The sequence below is a fragment of the Gopherus flavomarginatus genome, chromosome 1, assembly GCF_025201925.1.
Source record: "Gopherus flavomarginatus isolate rGopFla2 chromosome 1, rGopFla2.mat.asm, whole genome shotgun sequence".
Lineage (NCBI taxonomy): Eukaryota > Metazoa > Chordata > Testudines > Testudinidae > Gopherus > Gopherus flavomarginatus.
The window spans coordinates 144362361-144376654 of NC_066617.1; the positions used below are offsets into that span (position 1 = coordinate 144362361).

Below are 14294 nucleotides of genomic sequence, written 5' to 3' on the forward strand. Positions count from 1 at the left end.
CTTCCCACAGTGGCTCAGGCTCCCTGGGCATCTCTTACCATGGCCCGGCTTCTGGCCATGCCAGAGAACGAGACCTTGGGGCGAAGGGGAGCAGCAGGGGGCATGGCCCCATGGCAGGGGTGTGTGTGCATGCGGGGCCCAAATGTTCTTTGTGCCCAGGGCCCCAATATATCTTAATTCACCTCTAACCTAAACAAGCAAAGTTGTCAGCCCAGCAGCTGTCTCAGTAATAGAGCTTAGATCTTTACTTGTCAGGTGAGTTTGCCTGCCAGTTTCCCCCTCTCTGCCCTCTCCTCCCCCAATGTTTTAGCCTCTAAAAGCTACAGGGGCAGGGAGAAGGGAAAAGTGGGAGGCACACTCCCTTGACAAATGCTATGGACATAGATGACCTGTGCCTGCTGATAGTGTGGGGGCACAACCCCAGAGCAGCTGAAGTCATCCCCCCCCATTCCTGGCAGCCCCCCACCAGGAAAGCAGTGGCCCCTCAGCTGCTCCCAGTTGTTCCTCTGTGCCTCTCCTGGCAAAGTTAAAGCTTGTTTGTCTCCCAGCAGCTCCCAGCTGCTCCTCCACTCCTGCCTCTTCTTGACTGGTGCAGCTCACTGGCTCAGCTGTGAAGCAGGGTGGGGGCCTGGAGGCACCATGTAACCGAGCAATCTTGGGCGGAGGGCATGCGACCCTGCATGCTCCCCCCCACAAGCCTTGCCTCTGATTATGGGAAATGCACAGCTAGGCCATTCAAACCACCTTAGCGCTGCCCTCTAGTTACTCAGCTGGATAATTAGAATGAGCTTGACATTTCAGGGTTTGCAGTCCCAAAGCAGATTAAACTGATTTTTCAAAATGATTCAAGGTTCCTTTTTCTTTCCCACCTTGTGTCACTACACGGTAGAGTGAAGGGTGTTTGGGGGCCATAGCTGTGCCTTTTTGATCTGAATGTGTTTGGTTTTCTTTTAAATGCATCCTTAACTCAGAATTGCTTGGCTTTATAATGCTTGTTTTTCAGATGATTACTCTATCCCTGTGAAGCTTTCCCCCTTAAATTATGCATACACACTTCCCTTTAGTATAACTAACTCTCTGTTAGCATAGCTTTTTCTTTGAGAATATGACTCAGAGGAGCATTCATGGTCCCAATAGCCACTAGGGTAATTAATACCAGAGCTATGGATGTTCATGCTCAAGGCATGAGCAGATTGCTAGCGAGGGGTCAGGAGTCTGGAAGAAATTTCCCTCCATGAGACAATGTTACCTAGTGAGGTGCATTATGGGGCTTTCTCTCCCCCTCTGAAGCATCTGGCATTGGCTACTGTCAAGCATAGGATACTCTATTAAATAGACCAATAGGCTGATCCAGTGTGGAAGCAAGTGGGAGAATACACTAGGTGAACCATTGCTCTAGGTCAGTGATCCCTGTGCTGTGTGGGGAGAGCTAAGCTGTTGTCCTGGGGAACTGGTTAATGTGTTACAGACTGTTAATGGGTGAAATTGTTGGCAGCTTCCCACCTCCATCCCACCCTGTTACCCTCCCTGTGTGCCTGGGCAGGGAGGCGAAGGCTGGGTTATCTCTGACAGGTCATTGCCCAACCTCTCTCTGGCCCCATTTGCCTGCACTAGGCCTGGATAGGTCTGTGCGTGGGAAAGAACAAGCAGATGTGTGGGTTTGGGTGGGATCTCAGAGGAAGGAGGGGGCTCAGCAGAGACCTCCATTTTCAAACCAAGCAGGGACGGTTCTCACCCTCCTTATACACATAGGGCTCAGGCCCATCCCCCATTGCTTCCCATAAAACATCTCGACTGCTGCACCCCCAGTTTGAAGGAGCATCTTCCCCTTCCCTCAGCACCTCATTTAGCATTGGTTCAGGGTAAGTGGCCAGCACTGCATGCTGAGCTCCATCAGAAAGGAGGTTCTCATTGCCACTGCCTGCTCTGCCATCTCCCCTCACCTTCCTTTCTGTCCCTCTCCCTCATCAGACAGAGCCTACCTGATCCCCTCCCCCTAGTTTGTCAGGGACCGGCTAGAAACCTCTCCTGTTGGCTCCGGTTTCTCCTCACCTTCCTCTTCTTATTTGCCAGATGGTCCTGGCCCCCTGCCCTTATCTTACTGTCCCAGGGGTTGTTTGCAGAGAGAGGTACAAAGGGGCGGACCCAGCAGACAGCCAGGGTGCAGGGAGCCAGCAGACAAATCTGTGTGTCTGCCTCACTCACCACCCTCGCTCTGCACCATGGGGAAGAACAGACTGCCTGGTGGCCCCAGCATCTTCCTCCTGCTCCTCTTCCTCCTCCCTGGAGACACCTCACCCACCACCGAACCGTAAGCTGCACACGGAGAGGGGGCTCATGATGTTTTTGGGGAATCAGGAGTCCTGGGTTCTATTCCTGGCCCTGCCACTGACTGACTCTGTCACCATGAGGAAGTCACTGCACCACTCTGTGCTTCTGTCCTCCCATGACTGCCAAGGGGGTAATGATACCTTGCTAATGCAGTGTGTGTGTGTGAGGATGGAGGGAGGGCTGAGTTCTTTAAGGTCGGTAAGGTGCTTTGAGATCCCTGGATGGCTGGCAGCAGGTCAGTGCATTGTATTGTGTTTTCTCTCTCTCTCTATCATTGCCCATGCATTCCCTCCCACCTATTAATAGGTAAAAGTGAGGGGTTCTGGCACAAGGGAGACTCTCTCACCTGGGGCTTTGGCAATATTGCTCCCTCCTCTGGTGCCAAAAAATCACTGGGGGCAACTGCAAAGCAGCCGTCAGGTTTTAACAAACACAGGTAAAGACCGCAGCTATGCGTCTGTGCTTCCTCTGAGCAAACAGATTGAAGGAGATAACAGTGCTGCTAGCACTGACCCCTGTTCCCTCTGAGATACATACAAGCCCCCTGACATACCAGCCAGCAGAGAGATCGCTGAGGGCTAATGCTCTGTTCTGATATGCAAAGACTCGATTCCTTGTCCCAGTTCCTCACTACTCTGGGGCTGGCAGTCACTGGGAGTACGGAGAAGGCTCCTCCTACTATTGCCCCCTAGAGATCAGTGCTCTCCATTGCCACCTGAGAGAGTCAGGTTTGATTCCCAGGCTCTCTCTGATGTATGTCTACATTGCAACTGGGAAGGCACCTCCCAGCCAGGGTCTACAGACTTGCATTGTTAGTGTGAGCCCTGCTAGTTCACGAAAACTAGCAGTGTGGACATTGTGACTCAGACTGGCGCTTGGCCTCTCAAGGGGTTGAGCATTGGGGCACCTACTTGTTAACACTCTGCTCTGCCAGGTGGGAGACCTGGATTCAGGGCTTGTCTACACTTACCGAGCTGCAGCTGCACCACTGTAGGACTTAGTGAAGATGCTACCTACACCGACGGGAGAGCTTGTCTCATTGGCATAAGTACTCCACCACCCAGAGAAGTAGCTATATCAATGGGAGAAGCCTTCCTGTTGACATATCACTGTCTACACTGGGAGTTAGGTTGGTATAACTGTGTTGCTCAGGAGTGTGAATTCCCCACCCACCCCACCCCCTTAGTGACATAGTTATACTGACATAAGTTTGTTGTGTAGACCAGGGCTCAGTGTTTGACGCAGGCAGAGTCCCAGAGCTACGGTGATCAGACAGCAAGTGTGAAAAATCGGGACGGAGGTGGGGGTAATAGGTGCCTATATAAGAAAAAGTCCCCCAAAACAGGACTGTCCCTATAAAATCGGGACATCTGGTCACCCTAACCAGAGCTCTGGCTGAAATGCAAAAGAGTCGGAGAGAAATTTTGTGCACTTGCTCTGGTCCTTTCTTAAGATCTAGCACCACCTCGTGGCCATTTGCAGTAACTGTACTAAATAACGTACTGTTTACTAAATAATCTCTGCCACATTACGTCTCTAGTATCTATTGCCTTGAAGATCACGTCTCAGACTGTAAAAAAGAGCTCTGGAGTTAACACTCCATTATTGTTCACCCATTGGAAAGAGTGTTTGTGAATCTCGATTACATTATCTAGCAAATGGGACAGCTGTGGTCATTTCTGGCATTTGTCACTCCTCTCTAATACCCGTCCTGCACGCAGTGTGTGGTGTGGAGTTGCCAATGCCACTGTTGCTGTACCAGGCAGTGGTTCAATGTCAGACACTACTAGCATTAACAGCTGTCAGTCTTGTTCCACTTGTCACCTTGGCTCTTCCTCACTCACCAGCACCTCCCGTGGTAATATGTTATAGACACAAGGGAAAAGTCCTTGTCATTTGGAAAAAATATACAGCTCCCATTGGAAGGTGAAGACTGAGACCATTAAACTGGTTTTTCTGACCTGTGCCCTTCCCCTTCCCAGGCAGTACATGGTGCTAGTGCCCTTTCTGATCCACACCAACGTTCCTGAAAAGATCTGTATCCAGCTGACCCACCTGAACGAGTCTGTGACGCTGAGCGCCACGCTGGAATACGCAGGGGAGAACAGGAGCCTGATCGCAGATGTGGTGTCAGAGAAGGACGTGTTCAAGTGTGTCCCATTCACGGTGAGTCTCTGACCCCCACAATGATTATGATCTGTGTCACAACAGTAAAGCAATAAGGATAGTGACCAGAGGGATTAACTCTTGGAGCTCTGGTTGATCAGCAAGGTTAACTAAGAGAAGCTAGTCTGAGAATAGAGGAGGTTGCCTGGACTGGGGCCTGCCCTGGGGCCTGCCCTGCCCTGTGCTTGACTTGCCCAATTCCCACTGCATATGCAACTCCTTTCTCCACTGCTGGAAACCCAGCCTCAAGATCCCCCTCTCTGCTGCTGGAAACTTTCTCAGTCCTCCCTGCAAAGTCACTCCCCTTCTTATTCTTAGAAACTCTCCTCAGTCCTTTGGAACACCAGGGATGAGAGCTCTAGCTCAAGGCAGCTGTTGCTGAACCTTAGAATTATAGAACCACAGGGTTAGAAGGGACCGCAAGGGTCATATCTCTAACCCTGCACCAAGAGGCAGGATTTGTTGCGTCTACACCATCCAAGACAGATGCTATCCAGATGGCTACTGCAATGGTTTCTAGTCAGTGTGGACAGTAAGCTACAAGGGTTTTAATGGCCCTAGGCCAGATGACTGTATGAGTTGCATCCCACACTGCAGTGTATCATAAACAGTGGCCAGGCTCTCTGTGGCTCCTCATGTGATAGTTCTCAATGCTGAGAAAGGGTCACTGACTATTCCTCCTCAGGGTTCCCCTGATCAGTGGCAGCAGGCATGTGAGGGAGGCAGAAGGACTTGTGGGGGGAATCAGGGTACAGGAGGGAGTTGGGGCACTGGAGTAGGGGGTGCAGTGGGAGAGATGTGCAGTTTTGGGTGCATGAAAGGTAGACTTTTCTAGCTGAAAATATCACCACACATATAGCCAGAGGCGTAGAGGGGAGTTTTGAACAGTGAAAAAACAATGAAAAAAACATGATTTGCTGTTTGGTTTTTTTTGGTCTCATGATTTTGGAACCATCTCATGATTTTCTGGGGTCTGATGCTGATGGTTGATCTCTTGAGGTTGGCAATACTGTCATGATAACTCAAATGAAAGGGTTATTTAGTAAGGTTGGCAGAAAGGATTCAAATGGCATCAGCGAAGTGAGTTACAACCAAAGATGAATGCAGTAATTGCCAAATTTGTCCTCTCAGGGGTGGGTCACTAGAGGACACAAGGCTAAATTTGTCCAATGAGGCTCTTCAGGCCTCATAGCTGAGATGTTCCTTCTAGACCAGCTTGCTTTTAGAAGGGCAATTAGCCTGAAGGTCCCACTGGCAAGGGTCAGTCCCGTAGTCTGATGTATCACTGGGGTCCCTCTGTGTTGTCCTGTCCTGTCATCAAATGTAGCAGTTGACTCACATCTGCTTGCATGTTGTTTTACCTATAGGCAACGATTAGGCTGCAAGGCCCACCCTAAACTTCCCATTATGCAATCCCCCTTTATGGGCACTGCAGCACTTTTCCTGTTCCCAGGGTCTACCATTTGATCAAATCATGTTGATGCTTTCCCCAGGCAAATCCCCGGTATCTAGAACAGGAGTTCCCAAATTTTAATGAATTATTTCCTCCTGGGACAGCATGGAGGATGCCATTTTGAAGAACAAAGTGGTATTGTCTATGCAATGTGATGTATGGTGCGTGTGAGGTCATGCTGTGCAGAGGAAGCCATTTTGTAGAGCAAAATGGCATTCTCCATGGATCGTGACCTTGCCTGCCCATACATGTGAGGCCATGCTGTGTGTAGCAAACTGGCATCCTCTGCACAGTAGGGATTGCTGCAACCCCATTTGCTGATGGTGTGACCCCATTTGGGGTCGTGACCCACAGTTTGGGAACTGCTGGTCTAGAGCAACGGTTTTGCAATAGCTTATTTCTAGTTACTGCACTTTTAAGTCTTGGAGGGCTGCCGCCTCCACTGGTCCCAGGGCCCCATTCCAACCTCTCTTTGGTTTTCTGATTGCCGGGCTGCCTGCTCCAAGTATCTACTGCTTTCTCACTGGGTTTATCCACACCTGTATCCTGATGGCATCAGCACTCTGCTCTTTGCTGAATGCTCCTAAGCCTCTCTCAGCTGGCAGTGGCTGTTACTGGGTCCTCAGAAAGCAAGCTGCCTCCCAATCTCCTCGTGCTATTGGCCAGGAGAGGGGACTGGGTTTGCTTTACCCCTCCTTCTGATCTATCTCACCATTTGGTGGTAGCGGGCAACCACTCAGCGCGTTCATCTCACTGTACTTCCAGCAGCCACAGTTAAGTACAAATGGCCCTTCAGATCGGACTTGTGCTTCACATCAGACCTCAGATGCTTGGGAATAGCTTGTCTTGTGAGTGTAATAAATGGGTGTGTTGTGTGTGATCATGACTCCGACTGGCTACCTCAGTGACTAATTCCCTGCTACTAACTGAGAGCTAACAAGAGTCCTCAATTAGCTCAGGAGATAGGGACCTGGCCTTTGGGTCTGATGTTAAATCCCAGCTGATGAATACAGTGTACATAGCTAGGATTTGTGGCACATGGACTGGAGAGTGAGACTTAACGTGTGTAGGGAGTCAACATGTTTAATCTAGAAAAGAAGTTTCCACAGGGTCAGGATTGCAGTGGATGAATCCCTTTAGAGGAACAGTATAACAGGAGGAAGAGGGTTTATTCCCAATCTCTGCAGATGGCAAGAAAAAAGGAAGATATATTTTGGGCTAAGACATGAAGGTGAAATTTGTCAGAGTGACTGGGGTGGAGGAAACTGGTCGAGGCCCTGTTTTTGCAAAGCACCCAGAGCACCAGGTTAGAGGGGATGTTAGTGGAAATGTGGAGATAGGGAAGGTCAGCTTGGGTGCCCCTGCTCTAATACTTGTCACTGCTGTGGTTGGGCCTGTGATGGCTTCCCACAACGTCCTCATCTCTTAACGGCAGGTTCAGTTAAAGAGGCTGTTGAGGGGAGTCTCTAAGGCAGGGGCTCTTTTACTGTTCTCCAGCTTCCCAAATCTAACAGCTCATCATCAGCGTTTCTCACGGTGCTGGTGAAGGGACCAATGCTGGAGTTCAGGAGCCGGAAATCGGTGCTGGTCAAGAACTCAAAGAGCCTGGTCTTTGTCCAGACGGACAAACCCATCTACAAACCAGGACAAACAGGTACAGGGAATTGGGTGGGGAATCAGGAAATCCTCCACAGCCCTTATAAGCATTGGATCCACATTGGCCTGACATCTGCAGTGCACTGAAGGTGCCAGATCAATAGTCCCTGGAAAATGAAGAATTTTTTTATCCCCCACATTGGTGCACCCCCTGCTGTACCTATGCAAGCCACACACACAAGCACACACACTGCCTGTGTGCCTGGAGGGAGTTCAAACTCTGTGGCCTAGGCAGTTTTCATCCTCTTTACTGAGACCACCAAAGAGGAGACATCACTCACTGCAATGATGTATTTTTGTGACTTGGATACTTGTCCCACTGAGAACTAGGCTGAGGCCCAACCAACTCATTTCGCATAAGCAATCAAATAGCCTTCAGGATGGAAACTGACTTTGCTCACTATAGACATGGAGTAAGTGCTGTAGAGGTGAAAGAATTCCGTAAGTCATGTTGATTGTGCCATCCATCCCCATGACTTGGAGCTGAATTGGAACTGGTGCCCTGAAGGTGGAAAACTCTGTACTATTTTTCTTGATAATCCTGAGCCAGTATTCTCAGTCTGAGAGTAATGGCTCAGGGCGATCAATCTGGTGCTGGAGTGGAGCTGATTTCCCAGGGATTGTCTTTTCTAACATGACCTTGTTGTATAGAACACGACCTTGAGGGATTGTGTTAATTAACATGATGTTACATACAACATTTCAATCAGTGTAGACATAAACAAGCCGCGTTTAACATTGCGTCAGCTGGTCCTGGTGAATCTTACAGTTCCAGTAGTGTTTGCCCATGATTAGTAGCCACCATGTGAAATATGACTTGTCCATATCTACACTGACTGCAAAGCTGCTTTTCACATTGTGTTAATTAACGATTCCTCAAGATCTTGTTCTAACATGACCTAATTTTGTAGTGAACTCAAGTCCATAGAGCTGAAAGACTCCATATCCCATTCCCCAGCATGCCATATGACTGACATTTCCTGATTTGGTGGCCGAATGTCTCATCATGGAAATCTCTCTGTCTGTCTGTCTGTCTCTCTCAGTCCTGTTTCGAGTTGTCTATCTGGATGAAAACTTCCATCCTCTGAATAGGTTGGTAAGTATGCTAGTCATTAAGTCATCAGTGAGGGTAAAAGGATGAGAGAAATGTCCCTTCAAGAGGAGGTGTTCCTCAGATTAAGGTGGGGCTCTAGTGCAGGGGTATCCCAAAGCTTTCTGACACTCCAGGACTCCTCCTTTAGACTGCTTCATAAAGTCGTCTTGTTACAATCTCAGAAAGATTTGGGAATGACATGACACCACAGACAACATTCATCAGCCATTAGACTTGTTACTAGGGTCGCAGAAGCTGCCCTTAGCCTTCCAAGGGGAGTAGTGGGGGCAAAAGACATATCTGGCTTCAAGACTAAGCTTGATAACATTTGTGGAGAGGATGGTATGATGGGATAGCCTAATTTTGGCAATTGATCTTTGACTATTAGTGGTAAATATGCCCAATGGCTTGTGATGGGATGTTCGATGGGGTGGGATCTGAGTTACTACAGAGAATTCTTTCCTGGGTGCTGGCTGATGAGTCTTGCCCACATGCTCAGGGGTTTAGCTGATCGCCATATTTGGGGTCAGGAAGGAATTTTCCTCCAGGGGGATTGGCAGAGGCCCTGGAGGTTTTATGCCTTCCTCTGCAGTGTGGGGCATGGGTCACTTGCTGGAGGATTCTCTGCACCTTGAAGTCTTTAAACCACAAGTTGAAGACTTAAATAGCTCAGACTTAGGTCAGGGGTTTGTTACAGGAGTGGATGGGTGAGATTCTGTGGCCTGCATTGTGCAGGAGGTCAGACTAGGAGATCTTAATGGTCCCTTCTGACCTGATCTATACCAGATCTATATCTGATCTATACCAGATCGCTGCAATTGGACCATTTATCCTGGTATTTCTCCTCCCTGCTATACCAGATCACAACCTTGAAACCACCATGCTGCTATCTTGCTTCCTTGCTAGAGCTGAACAGACCAATAGTCTATCTCAGTGGTCCCCAACCTTTTCTATGGGATGGGCACCGGATGACTATCCACCGAGGACCGTGGCAGCCGGACAAGCAGCCACTGAAATGCTGCCATGAAGCGGCAGCATCAAGAGGCGTCACTGCTGAAATGCCGCTGAACTTCGGTGGGATTTTGGTGGTAGCACTTCTTCATGTTGCCAGTTCTTGGTGGCATTTCAGCAGCTGCTTGTCTGCTGGTCAGTAGGTGGGTGCACATGGATGCCCTGGCCGGAGACATGGCATCCGCGGGCACCGCATTGGGGAACCCTGGTCTATCTACTTCAACCCTGTCTCTCTCTGACTGGGGCCAGTGCCACATGCCTCGCAGGAAGCTTTAAAACTCTCATAATGCATCTCATTATGTAGTGCTGTCCCATGGAGGGACATTTTTTCCAGGCCTTAGTTGGTGATTGGTTTATGCCTGAAGCACGATGATCCATAGCCCTTGTAAATTTATAGCCTAGCTGGTGTCACTCAAGATGCTGTTCTCATTTACATTAATGTCTCTGATCCTTTTCAGCACTTGCTAACATTTCCATCTGGGGTATGAATTCTAAACTCATTCTCCCTTTGCACTTTTTTCCAGGTTCCACTGGCCTATATCGAGGTATGTAGAGGAATTTACTTCATGTTCAGAACAATCACATCTCACCATGGGCAGCAATCAGCCCCTGGCTGCTTCAGGCTGCTTCTTGCTGATTTTGTTTAGACCCATAATGCTAACTGGAAGAGGGATACACTTTACCCCCCACAGTGCCAATAATGTATCCAAATACTGCCATGCAACCTTCCTGATAGTCCAGTCCTGGGCTCCCCACACAACTCTGCCAATGCTTCTCATTTCTCACAGGCACCACCCCTTAGTGTCCAAGTAATCTTGTGGTCTTGACACCTCTAGGACCCCCAGAAGAACCGTGTGTATCAGTGGCAAGAAGTTGAGTTAAAAGGGGGCTTCACTCAGCTCTCCTTCCCCCTCACCTCCGAGCCCATCCAAGGGACCTACAAAGTGGTGGTGCAGAAGAGCTCTGGGGACAAGGTGCAACACCCCTTTACTGTGGAGGAATATGGTAAGGATGGCTGCTTTCATAGTGTCAAGCCAGTTGCTGATAGTTGATCCAAGGTGTTGACAATGGAGAATGAAGGCTGGATTGAATGGGTCAGTTGGTCTGATCAGCATTTTCTGTATTGGAATGGGGCAGGGAGGAGTCTGTACTCTCACAGGTTGGGGTAATGCCCTCTTCAGAGTTGTCCTTTACTGTCTATCTTGAGGGTCGAGTACCAGAGAACTCAGTGAATCCTCCACCAGTACCACCAGTACAAGATCTACACTGCTGGAGCGGTAGACAACCTGTGATCAGGGTCCCAGTGGGGGCCAGTTGTGGTCATTCAGTTAAGCTGAACTGCAAAGAATGGGGCAGACAATCCCCATAAATCTGGTGGATATTCCAATACTTAGATTTCCAAGTCAGCATAAAAGAGTTTCTTTATTACCTCACTGGTTACTCAGAAGTACAAACAACACAGTTCTCTTAAAGTGATCCAGCCTCAGGCCTCCGTCCAGATACCGAAGTCAAATATGATGATTTCTGAAAATCTTATTTCATCATATAAAAGGAAAGGTTCTACCAATCCCAGGTTAATGAATGTTTCAGATCTTACTCAAATGCATTCTACAGCCAATTCTTATTAACTAAACTAAAATTTATTAAAAAACAAAAGAGAGGGAGTATGGTTAAAAGAGCAATATACATACAGACATGAGTTCGATTCATTGAGGTTCAGAGTCATAGCAGAGATGTTGAGCTTTGTAGTTGCGAAGAATTCTTTCAGAAATAGTTCATAGGTTAGAGTTGTGACAGACCCAGACCAGTGGGGTACAGGAGTCTGGTTGAGGGCAAATATACTGGTCACTAGTTGAGTAGTTTTCTGTTCCCTGAGTGACCAGAGCAGGGGCTGCACTAGAGTAATCAGGAACCTGCAAGAATAAATTAAAGCAGACAGGCTGATTAGAACACCTGCGGCCAATCAAGGCAGGCTAATCAGGGCACCTGGGTTTAAAAAGGAGCTCACTCCAGTCAGGGAGGGGGGAACCAGAGGAGAGGAAGTGCGTGTATGGAGCTCGGAGCAAGAGGCACAAGGAGCTGAGAGGGAGAGGGAGAGAGAGAGGGAGAGGGAGAGGGAGAGGCTGTGCTGCTGGAGGACTAAGGAGTACAAGCGTTATCAGACACCAGGAGGAAGGTCAAGTGGTGAGGATAAAGAAGGTGTTTGAAGGAGGCCATGGGGAAGTAGCCCAGGGAGTTGTGGTTGTCATGCAGCTGTTACAGGAGGCACTATAGACAGCTGCAATCCACAGGGTTGTGGGATGGAACCCGGAGTAGCGGGTGGGCCCGGGTTCCCCGCAAACCTCCCAACTCCTGATCAGACACAGGAGAAGTTGACCCAAACTGTGGGGAAGATCACTGAGGTGAGCAAATCTGCCAAATAAGCACAGGACCCACCAAGGTAGAGGAGGAACTTTATCACAGAGTTCAATGTCCAACTATCCTATTCAGGGTGTACTAGCATAACTGGGACCTCAGTCTTGAGACTCAAACTTCCCACAATGAAGCATAAGCAGATCTGAGATGACAGAATCAGGACCCAAGGATCTTTTATACAATTTCATGTCCTCTTTGACAAGTTGGGAGTTCCTCCATGAATAAAAGGTAATTAGGATGACTTTGAAGGAGTCCATCACTGGTACTTAGCTATATGGATTAACATAAGGCAGTTTGCTTGTTTCTCCACCATTTACAGTGCATTTCAAAGAGCGATGAATACAGAGATATCCCATGTTTACAATTCATTTAAATGCTAGGACAGGGGTAGGCAACCTATGGCACGTGTGCTGAAGGCGGCACATGAGCTGACTTTCAGTGACACTCACATTGCCCGGGTCCTGGCCATCAGTCTGGGGAGCTCTGCATTTTAATTTAATTTTAAATGAAGCTTCTTAAACATTTTAAAAGCCTTTTTTACCTTACATACCACAATAGTTTATTATATATTATAGACTTATAGAAAGAGGCCTTCTAAAAACGTTAAAATGTATTACTGGCACGTGAAACCTTAAATTAGAGTGAATAAATGAAGATTCAGCACAACATTTCTGAAAGGTTGCCGATCCCTGTGCTAGGATGTTCTTTTAACCTGTGATAGCGTTCTTTGATAGGATAACGAGCCTTGTGGATAAGGGATAAGCGGTGGATGTGATATACCTAGACTTTAGTAAGGCATTTGATACAGTCTCACATGATATTCTTATAGATAAACTAGGAAAGTACAATTTAGATGGGGCTACTATAAGGTGGGTGCATAACTGGCTGGATAACCGTACTCAGAGAGTAGTTGTTAATGGCTCTCAATCCTGCTGGAAAGGTATAACAAGTTGGGCTCCGCAGGGGTCTGTTTTGGGACCGGTTCTGTTCAATATCTTCATCAACGATTTAGATGTTGGCATAGAAAGTACGCATATTAAGTTTGCGGACGATACCAAACTGGGAGGGATTGCAACTGCTTTGGAGGACAGGGTCAAAATTCAAAATGATCTGGACAAATTGGAGAAATGGTCTGAGGTAAACAGGATGAAGTTCAATAAAGATAAATGCAAAGTGCTCCACCTAGGAAGGAACAATCAGTTTCACACATAGAGAATGGGAAGAGACTGTCTAGGAAGGAGTATGGCAGAAAGAGATCTAGGGGTCATAGTAGACCACAAGCTTAATATGAGTCAACAGTGTGATACTGTTGCAAAAAAAGCAAACGTGATTCTGGGATGCATTAACAGGTGTGTTGTAAACAAGACACGAGAAGTCATTCTTCCGCTTTACTCTGCGCTGGTTAGGCCTCAACTGGAGTATTGTGTCCAGTTCTGGGCACTGCATTTCAAGAAAGATGTGGAGAAATTGGAGAGGGTCCAGAGAAGAGCAACAAGAATGATTAAAGGTCTTGAGAACATGACCTATGAAGGAAGGCTGAAGGAATTGAGTTTGTTTAGTTTGGAAAAGAGAAGACTGAGAGGGGACATGATAGCAGTTTTTAGGTATCTAAAAGGGTGTCATCAGGACGAGGGAGAAAACTTGTTCACCTTAGACTCCAATGATAGAACAAGAAGCAATGGGCTTAAACTGCAGCAAGGGAGATTTAGGTTGGACATTAGGAAAAAGTTCCTAACTGTCAGGGTAGTTAAACACTGGAATAGATTGCCTAGGGAAGTTGTGGAATCTCCATCTCTGGAGATATTTAAGAGTAGGTTAGATAAATGTCTATTAGGGATGGTCTGGACAGTATTTGGTCCTGCCATGAGGGCAGGGGACTGGACTCGATGACCTCTCAAGGTCCCTTCCAGTCCTAGAGTCTATGAGTCTATGAATTATCAGATTACAGCATAGACAGGGGCTGTTGATTACATTGTCAACCCTACTCATACATATGTAAATACACAAAACCACGAACATTATTTCCTCAATGTCTTTTGAGGGTTATTTGTTTTGCAGGATGTTTAACCTTTTCTAGCCACGTGTCACACACCCACCTTAGAAAGACTCCAATCAGACAGGAATGTGCTCCCCTTTGAGTCAGTGCTGACCCCAGTGCAGCAGCCTGGT

The 14294-nt window shown here is 47.8% G+C and overlaps 1 protein-coding gene across 1 annotated transcript in view; it reads left to right on the top strand.

Annotated features, from left to right (window-relative positions):
- Positions 1–2222: 2222 nt before the first annotated feature.
- LOC127046284 (alpha-2-macroglobulin-like) overlaps positions 2223–14294 on the top strand; it is a 53108-nt gene continuing 41036 nt past the window's right edge. The window contains exons 1-6 of the mRNA XM_050943130.1: positions 2223–2311; positions 4314–4497; positions 7448–7604; positions 8650–8702; positions 10235–10255; positions 10547–10715. Of these exons, the coding sequence (XP_050799087.1) occupies positions 2223–2311; positions 4314–4497; positions 7448–7604; positions 8650–8702; positions 10235–10255; positions 10547–10715 (673 nt within the window). The remainder of the gene's footprint in view (positions 2312–4313; positions 4498–7447; positions 7605–8649; positions 8703–10234; positions 10256–10546; positions 10716–14294) is intronic.